Below are 11,192 nucleotides of genomic sequence, written 5' to 3' on the forward strand. Positions count from 1 at the left end.
AGAGATTGGTCAAACAAGCATTCGCCTGAGCTGCAGGCTCATATAGCCAGCAGCGCTCCACGGGGGGTCCACAGAAGAACCTTGCCTCGGGGTGGGTAACCATGAGCGGGTCATGGGTGTGTAGCCTCAGGCCACGCACGGGAAGAGCAATTGGTGTGAGGGTGAACATGGATTCAAGCAGTTAGTGGGATACTAGTGAAGCTTAACCTTGCCCTTGGGAGGTGAATGTCCGGGTTTAAGCTCACCGAAGGCCGGCCCAGCCAGTGAGGAAAATCTTATCTTGATCACTCCCCCGGCGCCGACCGGAGCGGCTGGCCAATGAGAGGGGCGGATGGGGACGCGCGGGTTATCAGATGAAAATTTTCCATCTAATCATTATCTGATGGAAACCCGCGACATTCACCCGGCTATCCTGTGGGGCAGTCAATGTGGCGGAGATGAAGACTGGGCATAACGTGGTCATATAGCATAGCCTGCGGTGTGCATTCACCAGCCACGGAGCTGCCGATGCCAAAGTTAAGTCTCGTTAGTTACTCCACCCACGGTACAGCTTTTCACGACTCTTGTAGACAAATGTAAATCCGCCCCCAATTCCCCTCGTATTGTGGTGGCGGGCTCGACATGGTAGAGCGAGTGGGCTGATTGCATGCGATAGGAATATGGCGCATTGGACATGCGGGTCCATGCAAGCCTTAGGTAACAGCAGCTAAGACTTAATCTTTCCGACCGAATACCAAGAGAGGTCTCGTTGAACCATTTCATTCTTGTTTATTGCCAATGAAGGGACAACTGAGAGGATGTGTCCCGGTACAATGGTTAGGCTTACGTGTATAGTATATGAACAGAGTCGGGGGTTTAACTGCTTGTTGCTTAAGCATCTGCTATATGACGCGGCTTCGATAGCCGATTCCCGTAGCATGCACCCGGTTCACCAGCGCTGTAGTACAGCACGAATCCATAAATGCGTGCGTGTCCATCGTTATGTGGGGTTTAGCGATTATTGACGTCAAAAGTCGGGCAGTCTGATGTGAGGATACACACTGTACCTCGATACTTTACAGCGCATGGCATTAACGACCGTGTGACAGCAGCGCAGTTTGATGCTTCTAGATGCAGGCGCTGACTTTGTGTTCTCAACCTTCTATATATGCTGTCGTGGTATTTGAATATGGATAGGCTGTTTGTATGTTCATCATAACTTGGGCGAGGATGAGCAGAAGTAACAATACCAAAAAGGCAACCAGACCTATTCCGATGAGCCCGACTCGGATTGGTTGGGCAAAGTAAGTTCAGTGAGCATCCTAGAGTCAACTATAGTACCTACATTTACTAAATGCACCCTGCCCATATCATGCACTTGTACTGTCCCGCCGAGGGTTCTTGTTCGGTAGACGACTAGATGACGTCCTCTGCATACATAGGCGACTTCAATTTACATCCCTAGACTATCCAGTGTCTCTTTTATTTATGACTGCATCCGGCACCAACAATGTCTTTGATGAGGCGTTTCTGCTGAGCTGAAGTGGCTGCATCCGAGACAAGCAGAATGACGCTAGTGAGGCCAATCCCGGTTGCGTTCCGAAGTAGCTTCGAGGAGCGCATTCCTTCTTCCAACCTCGTCGTCGCGCCATGAACAGCCATCCTTCCCCAATACAACATATGGACATGGAACGGAGGTCGTCGTCACCCAAGCGCAAGAAGGTCCGCCAAAAGTACGCGCCCAAAGCTTGTACGTCGCGCCTTTGGGCTCTTTAGGCCTTTCCCGGTATCCTTGGAGCTTCACATGCTGCATTCCGATGGTTCCGTAGCCGCTCGACACAGCACGCGCATGGCAGCAACACCACGGGTAGAAGTTCAGAATTGTTAGCTGACAGTCACGTGTAGGCGTATTATGCAGACGGTCGAAGCTCAAGGTACGTCTTGGCTGTTGCTCATATCTTTGTTATTCGGCTCCATTTCCGAGTGCTTCACAAGCTTGGTTGGCGCGAGACGGACTCTTTCGCGACTGACGGCTTTACCGCAGGAGCTCCTTCACACATGATCTGACTATTTTCCAGTGCTCCGGTGAAAACCCTTGCCAGCGATGTGTCGATAACGGCAAGCGGTGTTTCTTTTCCGAAGACCAGACAGCAGCCGAAGCTCTACAGCATCTTAGTCGCCCAACTCCTTCCCTTCAGGCCCAGTCGTCGAATACCAGCGGCAATGGCAGCAGTAACTCGCGCCGTAATCTGTTGCCACACGACGAGACAGCGCGCCAGACAAGCGATGCCAGCTCCCGTGGCATGACCATGGAGGCGCGGATGGCCCGCGTCGAGGCCATGATGGAGGCTTTGATGCGCGACCGTGGCTTGACCATGACGCCCATGGGCAGTGTGGAGCGAGACGATGGTGCCAGCGACGGCTTTCGGGGCGGTGATGCTGCTGCATTTCCCATTCCGCCACTGGATCCCATCAATCCAGCTCTCGCTTTCATGGGTCAGCCAGCCCTCTTCTCCCAAGAGCCCTCGAACCCGACGTCTTCGACCATGTCCGGGCCCGAATCCTCCTTTATCGTCGAAGCTCCTCATCTCGTCCACCTGGGCGGACAGGCCATGTCGTTCCCCAGCCCGGCCGAATATCAACAGTATCTCATGTCCTTTTTCACAGATATACATCTGTCTCATCCCTGCATAGACGAGACGGACTTTCGTAGTCGCGGCGAACACATGTTGGCCACTTCAGCCATTCAGCCTGAAGAACGTCACTTTCTTGCCCTCAACTATATCGTCTTTGCCTGCTGCGATGCACTGCTAAATGTTTCGCCGCTTGATGCTAGTAAACCTGCCGGCTGGCAGTGGTCAGAACTAGCTGACGATCTCCTCGATAAGAAGTCGTTGGTCAGTGGCAACGGCGACCTGACGCTGATCCAGTGTGTTCTTTTTCAAGTAAGTCCGATTTTCGTCTCAACTGCCATGCTGGAAATCAACTGACCTAAACAGGCTTTGTACTACACGTTTGTTGACATGCCTGGTTCTGCCTACAGTAGCATTGGAATCGCCGGTCGGCTCGTTTTCCAACATTCTCTTCACCAGCAATCTACGTGGGCCGATATCACGACGCAACAAGCATATGAGCGCATATGTGTATTTTGGAATGTCTTCATTATAGATCGTTTCATTTCATTGGCATGTGGAAGACCATACAGCATTCATGAAGCTGATATCCAGGTTGAGCTGCCTATGGAGCTGTTCAATCGGGTGAGTTCAAATGATATCAATCTGGCCCAAAATTCTAACCCCCCTCAGGCAATGCTTACTATGCAACTTGATCTGGAACAAGACCCACGAATCTTCATGAATCAGTACCTACATTACATGATTCTCTGGGCCCGTTACGTTGGCTGTTCCATGGATGGACGCAGCTCTGATGGTCAAGCTCAAGAGGCCATCGATGCGCAAATCACCCAGTTCCTCGACCATGACCTTCCCGAGCTGCGCGTTCCTTATGTGCAAACAGGTTCTGGCGTCGAATCACCAATAAAAGCCTTTCTGGTTCAGAAGAAGACAGACTTGGTCCTCTGGGGCTTCCGTCCAGTCATCACATCGCTGCAATACAACGAGAGTCATGCAGCTCATTTCAGTCATTTAACAGGAGGCACTGTCAGCCGGATGGCTGCATTTGCACAAGACGCGCGAAGCCCCTTTAGCCTCCGCCACTCCATGATCACCTCGCTATCTAATGCTCTCCTGGTTCTGTGCTCTCTCCTGGGACGTAATGGTTCTTCAAGGAACCAGACTGACGTCGACTCTTTCAGGCAAGTGGTTGCTCTACTCAACGATCTCGCATACAGCCAACCATATGCAAAGCGTGTCTTGGCTGATTTTGAACCCATTCTGCCGGTGATTGAAGGAGTCATTGAAGGTAAAGATGTTCCTGCGGATATTTCGGATCTGGTCCCATACAAAGCCTCATGCCCTCGGATCCGCTCATCGCAGGTTACCCCGTCGTCCGGGCAGTCTACTGGCAATGGGAAGAACTTTACGGCTGGCAATGGCCACACATCTAATGGAAGTGAGGCCGGCCATGGTGTTTTGTGGCTTTGATACGATAGATGGGCTTCTTGGGTGTTGTTGAATTCAGAAAAAATTGTGTTTCTGGGAGTGGACAAGAAAAAAGAGCGTCTTTTTTACAACTGAGGTGCTTTTGGTGTCTGGGGTTTGGAGTTTTTGTATCACGTTGCTTGTATAGATACCCAAATACTTGGCTATGTGGGCTAAGTGTGTTTTAGAAATTAAGGATGGTAAGAGCAAGATTGGGAATTCTGTGAGTGACTGTTCTGTGAGTGACTAGAGTGAGATGTTTTGAAGCGTCGTAAAAGAATTGTGTATCTATCTTGTCTCACAAGAAAAGTCTTTGATACCTTGAATGTAGACTCGCTCGTCCTAGAAGAAAAGGAGGGCTTACTTTCACCAGGTCGCGTATGAATCTATGGATCTTAACTATCAATTCCATCTGTTTCCTCTCATTCGGAAAAAGAAGGAACGAGAAAAGCATAATGGATGTGTTAACTTCATTTTTGAATCTAGACTCACGTTTACCAAGGAATTTGCAAGAGTTTGTTTTTCTTGAAAGTGGAAGATGGGTGAAAACATACTATCACAATCTTTGTATAAAGAAATTAGATAGTAGGGTGGAGAGCATAGTTCGAGATATGGCTTCGTGCACAAGGATGGTAGGGGGAGGAAGGATGGGATGGTGGTATGGTGGGTCGAGTGAAACCTGGAATAGACTTTGTAGAATGTGGTAAAAGGCAAATATAGTGTGAAAACGACATAGGGTGATGATAAATGAACTTAGTCACAAATTTTCGTTGCAATCGTTGACATGAAGTTCCTAACGTTCCCTGTTTCTACTCCCTCGCGCCAACAAGGAACCAAAACCCACTTCCGTCATTGCAAACCACTCCACCCCACCACTACCAACCCAACGTGTTCTCAACTCTTCCTGGTACCCGGCACCAAGACAACACATCCATCTCGATTCCATCTCTCTCCACACCACATGACTCGCCGCTCCCATCAACAGCCCAAGCCATGACGTCTTCTCCATCTCCATCCCCGATCCACCAGAAACACACATCCCTCGTCAGCTGCTCGTCAGCTGCTCATCAGCTGCTCCTCCAAAAAAGCAACCGAAAAACCATCGAAGAAAAAACAGGTTACACATCACCAACAAACTCCATCGTTCATGCAAATCGCGACAAAACCGCAGAATCGAACATGTTCGTGGCGGAGAAAAAAATACTCCGCGTGTGACCATTTCCACCCATCCATCCCGTTCATCCTTGCCGAACACGTTGTATACCCTCCCTTCTCCCTTCCCGCTTCTAAAACACGCACCCCGGTAAATCACAGACACCCCTTCGGTAGAAAACACTCCCGGCAAGTAACAAATCAACAAGGTAGCGTACTTACTACTCTATCCTCGGCCCGTCGCACGCCCACGTGTATCCCATCCCTCCCCACACACCCTCTTACCCTACCCTGTCCTACTGTCCCCCAGACACAAAAAAAGTACCGAACTACAGGGTGAACCACCGCCAACCCCCCTAGTTCCAAACCCCCAAGACACCCCTTCGGAACCCGAAAGATAGGCGTTTTATGGGGTGACTAGTCTGAAGCGCGTTCCTTGACAAACCTCAACCCCCATCATCACGGGCCTTTTTTATCTTTCTTCTTGCAAGGTATAGATGATGAGGGTGCGTGTGACATTCACCCCTCAGACTGCGACTGCCGCTGCGTTGCGCTGCACCCCACATCCCCGTACCCCGTCCACGTTTTACTAAGATATGCTGGTTGGGATACGAGAGGGATTATACACGGTACGTGATACTCGATCATCGGCATCGAAAGACTAAATGATGCGTATAACGTAAAACAGTCATTTCACGGGTTGATAAGCAAGCACGATCGCATATCCCTACCCAAAGCAACGATTGTAGAGAGGGAGGTGCGGCAAAGGAGTTCCTCACGTGTGCATACATTCATTCACAACGAAGCATAAGCATAAAGCGTATCACGTGGTAGCATACTGGACTTGTGTATACTGCACCATTTCCCTCCCTTCTTCCAGCATGCATATACACACACATGCGCATGCAGGCCAAGCTACGTACCCACAGTGGGGAGGCACTCACTCACCGTTTACCATACTTTGAACACTGTCTTTCGCGCGAAAAAAAGGGAGCGGACGGATGGGCGCGGGGCGCGAGGCGCGCGCCCGTCTGATGTCAGCAGTGTAAAATGGTGAGATGCGACTCGGATTTACCCCCACGCGCCCGTTTTCTTTTCAAGGAAGGTGAGGGAGTCAGGATGAGAGAAGGATCAAGATGCTGTCTCTTTTTCTTCTTTCACACGTGGGTTGAATTGGGCGTCCAGGATTGAAAGGTGTTGGATAAACAGTACATATGTACGATCAGTCCATGTGTGTACAGTATACGAATCCCATTCGTCGTATGTATACATCCAAAATTACATACACCCATCCATCCGTTTTTTTGCCCCCCCCCCCTCCCAACACAGGGTAATAAAGGACACGGAAAGGGTAACAAATAACTACAGCTTCACAGCGAAAGAAAGGAAGTTTTCCCAGGTAGAATGATAGGTCGACCACACACACCCACACACATAACCATTTTATCCACGCACCCATGTTGCAACAGCCCCCAGAATATATACACACATTACATAGTATATACCCGGAACCGGCATTGCAAGGCCGCCCAGCCAGCACCGACTTTACTCCTTTCTCTTCTCGGGCCGAAGAGGAAGAATAGGAAAATAGGCATTGCCCACATCCCTTCCCTTTCGCTCCGCCGGCTATACAAAACACGTCAAGTCCACATACCGAGTTCCCGCCCCTCGGGCCGTAAATATATATATATATATACATATGCGGAATAGCAAATACCTACGGGCCTCTGTGGGGCTGGAACCGGAAAAAAAATCCCCATGGGGTTAATGTTGGTTGATTGAGCGTGAGACGGTGAGCATCAGCGTGAAGCACACATGATTACGAGGGTTTTTGTGAATCAACATGGTATCACGAATGATACCGTAGCAAAGCAAATAGCTTGCCTCATATCTGTCCCACAGATGGCATAGCAGCGCTTCGTGCCCGTGTGTGTCTGTAGCGGTGAAAGGAAGGGGAAGGTGCGAAAGGGGGAGGGGGGGGGAGGCCTAAGATGTTAGTGTATATGTTGAGGTATCCAGGCAAGACAAAAAAAAGGATTACAGGGTTAATGATGGGAAGGGGTGTGTGTGTCTGTGTGACTTGTGGCCGAAGAAAAATGGCGGTCCCGATGGTGTGGTTACAAGGCTGTGTTTTGTTGTGTATGTGAGATGTAAGCAATGCTGGGAATAGACAGTGCTCAAGAATGGAGTATGGTCAGCCAAGAGGTAACACAGATTTTTTTTTTTTAAAAAAAAAACTAGGCTGAAAGTTGGGAGAGACCAAGGGATGTTTAGATCTCATGCATGTTGGGTCAGCGCCAAAGGAGGGGGGCGGCTGGTTTGCTTGGTTGCTTGGTTGCTCTTGCTCCCCGAGAGAGAGAAAGAGGGAGCACGAGATAGATGAAAAGGAATGTGGGTGCGCAGATGATCGAGTAAGCACGCATGTTGGTAAGTGTTACTAGAGCTATACTTGGAAGAGAGTGTGTGTGTTTGTGCATGTGTGTGTGTATGAACCACCGGCTCGGGAAAATAGGCCAACCCACCCCCCACCACCACCACCAAAGGACCCTGAACGTTACATTACGCAAGTAAGAAAGGAAAAAAAAAAGAAGAGAAATGCATGCTTGGCTAGGCTGAAAGCGACAAGTGGTGACTCTTTCTTCTATCTCACTCCTCCGTATCAAAGGAAAACAAAGAGTGTTACAAAACGAGACTTATGCACAATGTTCCCCCCACCTCCCTCTCTCCTCCCCATATCCCGAAGCAGAAGGTCGAAAAAAACATAGGGCCTCGAAGGCCTTTTTTGCATAATCCTTCCGGGAGAATACTTGTATGGGCAAAAAATGGGCATGTGTCTATTGGCCAGTCGGCAGAATGTTTTGAGCAACATAGAAAAAAGGGCTTCATGGGAACGGACGGGCTGGACGGGTTGCAAAACTAGCAGCTTGCGTGCCGCTGCGCCTGCGCGCGCGCGAGGCCCTCCCCCCCATCTCTCTGGCCATGTGCATTGCTTCAGGTACATACCGTATGGCGGGTGGGTGGGTGGGGGGAGGGGGTGGCCTCATCAACCAGTTCAAAGTAAAAAAACGCCTCATCTGTCACTGCCGAATCCCACAAGGCAGGCCGAAAAGTAAAAAAGAACGGCGACCCCACGATGGCTCGGGTAAGCTACAATGATAAGCGGGCACACGTGGGAGCAGAACGTTACCATAGGAGCTGCGCTAAGCACGCGGGCGTTGTGCATGTGAACGATGCGCCGGACCAGGGTAAAATGAGCCTGAACTGGCGTCGTTGGTCCTCGTTTTTCTTCACAAAAGGTCGGCGCGCGGTTGGAAGCAGAGAGAGAGAGAGAGCGGCATGCTACTAGTAGGTTTCAACCGGGCCAGAAAGCGTAATGAGCAAAATGGCGGTTTGCTTGTGACCTTTTTGACGGAGAGACCGGCGCCTTGGTCCGTCGACCTGCTCTACATTGCCACCCATGACCCGCGCTCCTGCGGCTTGTCGACCATATTGGTTATCAATGTGTTTATCAATGCGCGGACAAAGCGATGCGACCTGGGGGTGTATGGATCTGTGTTCCCTGTGAATGTGTGTGTGTGTGTGTGTGTGTGTGTGTGTGCCGCCCAGCATGCCTTGGTTCCACTGGCCAGGGAACTGGGAGAAAATGTCTTGTTTGGGCATCAACAGTTGATTCCTTTGGGCAATCGACGATGGCTGGGCTTTTTTTTCTCTTAGAGGCCACAAAGAAGTCCCGGCTCGGAGGAAAAGTGAACATAACATATCCCGTATCAATTCGCTGGGGAGCAAAAGCCCGCCGCTAACGGGGAAGCACAGGAGACAGTGCGATTCGTGTAAAATCCCTCACAAATGATTCGTGCCGTAAGGGCCGGAGACTAGAAGAACGCTCCCCCCGTGCACTAATGAGTTGATCAAGGGCTTCGTCGCCGCGATAGGAAAGCTTTCCTGTCCTTTTGAGCGAGGTCCAACTGTCGGTAAGATTTCGCAGGTACATTGTCGCTGAAACCCTCGGGTAATAACAGTGCGGCACAGAAGGGGTGTGTGTGTCACATGCACGACGCTTGTACATATTGTTGTACTTTGAAGGATGATCAAAAAGGTATCTAACCTGAGTAGCAGGCCTCTCCCCATCGTATTAAAAAATAGAGTTGGAGTAATGGGTGGGAGGAAAGGAGCACAGGATGCGAGGTGCAACTTTGTTCGCCATAAAAAGGGACCAGATTTGGAGCAGTGCTTCGAAGATCGAACATGTATAGTCGGGGACTCGACGCGCAAGACAATACGATACAACAACAAAGCTGGGGGGGGGGGGGGAGAGCGGGCCCGTTGCGTCGGCCGACGCAACGACCGGTAATTGCGAGCGACCCCCAGTCGATTGGCCGCTCCTCCTGCGTAACAGCCACGCGACGCCTCCGGAGAGCGGATGCAAGCCCCGGTCCCACAAGAGCTAGACCGAGGACCGGATCCAAGCTGTCGGGGCCATGAGCATCCAGCAAAGTGTCCGGTGGTGTGGCACTGTCAAGCCGCCATTGTGGTTGCAGTTGCATTCCCCCTGTTCCACGTTTGGGGTGGGTATGTTGTATACATGTGTACATGCACACATGAAGGATGCGCGCACGCAATTTGGGTTCCTCTTTTGCAAATACATGGTTGCGCCACCCTGGGGCCGTGGGCGAGCAGCGCAACAATGAGCAAAAAAGATCTGTGTGGCGTGCGAAAGGATGGGTTATGCATTTCAGCTAGTGCCGAGCAACCAAAGGACAATGGGTTTGCACGGTAACTTTGTGGAGTCGCGGACGGCATGCTGGTGGTTGCTTTGGGTGGCGGGATAACACAGGCTCATTGTTAGCAATCTACTGGAAAGCGGCGATCTTGCCAATTTCTTGCAGCAGTGCTGTAACAGCGGGCGCAAAAAAAAAGCAGTCGACCCTTAATGCCCAGGCCGTTGTCGTCGACGAGTGGTAAGTCATGCAGTAAAAAAGGTCCGAATAGTTCATCTGCTATACTACGACCTAAACTCTGCCAAGTTGCTTGGGAGTAATACTTTTTTCTTCAGTTATTTCTATGGATGCCGCGCACGAGGGGTTGCTGACGGCGCCGTGGAACGGTAGTTGGTCTTGTCAAGTTGGGCGCTGCCGTGTCTTGTAGTGGTCAGACACGGGCGAGTAAGTTTGGTAAGTGAGAATAGCAGAGCATCGGAAAGCCATGGACATGTGAGTCGTGGCGAAATTCGGGGCCCAAAGTTAGCACTGTAGCTGAGTGCAGGCGGGGGATCATTGTCCTAGTTGTGGGTAGCAAAGCAAATCCAACTTTTAGGTCATGGTACAGCATATCAGTGGTCCCCCCACACTCAGTGATAGACGCTGAAGGCGACAATGCACACCGCGACTTGATCACGCGGGCGTAGTTCTGGTGACGGTTTGTTTTTCTTTTTTGCCTCGCCGTGCTAAAATGCCTCGGTCTCGGGACGATATTGCCGCGGTGACGGTAAGGCTGGAAAGGGTCGCTTATCTGGGGGACTGGGCAAAAAGAAAAGAAAAGGGACAGAAGCAAACGTGCCGGGCCTTGGATCCGATGAACCAGATGTAGCGAGAGCGGCTGGGGTGCGTCAAAGGCTTTTTTTGGATGCTGCAGATGTTCATGTACAATTTGAAACGGTGTGGTTGGAGTCGCTGGGCATCGAGGGCGGTGACGCACATCGTGAGATTGGGGTGGCTTAGGGGACAGCAGCAACCACGGACAAGGATGGGTTAGCGGACAGGCACCGGATCGTTGAGGGCCATGTAGAATTTGCAATGTTTGGCTAGCGAAACAGTAGTTCCCGATGTACAACTCATGAAACAAGCGTCACGCCGCATGTAGCGACGAGGAGCAGTCACACCTGATGGCTTTGTGGCTTCGTGATTCGACGGGCCGCCGCAGATGACCTCGAGAAATTGCGGTGCAATCGACTGACGTAGCATG

At 50.9% G+C, this 11,192-nt stretch overlaps 1 protein-coding gene across 1 annotated transcript; it reads left to right on the forward strand.

Annotated features, from left to right (window-relative positions):
• Positions 1–1,629: 1,629 nt before the first annotated feature.
• PSV08DRAFT_198878 (uncharacterized protein) lies at positions 1,630–4,289 on the forward strand (the record flags this gene model as incomplete). The annotated part of the gene is made up of 5 exons (XM_014224009.2): positions 1,630–1,729; positions 1,885–1,913; positions 2,058–2,924; positions 2,979–3,236; positions 3,285–4,289. 5 exons carry the CDS (start codon positions 1,630–1,632, stop codon positions 4,080–4,082), a joined length of 2,052 nt encoding a protein of 683 aa, XP_014079484.1. The 3' UTR covers positions 4,083–4,289.
• Positions 4,290–11,192: the final 6,903 nt, after the last annotated feature.

The sequence above is a fragment of the Bipolaris maydis genome (assembly GCF_028858645.1).
Source record: "Bipolaris maydis strain C4 unplaced genomic scaffold PSV08scaffold_4, whole genome shotgun sequence".
Lineage (NCBI taxonomy): Eukaryota > Fungi > Ascomycota > Dothideomycetes > Pleosporales > Pleosporaceae > Bipolaris > Bipolaris maydis.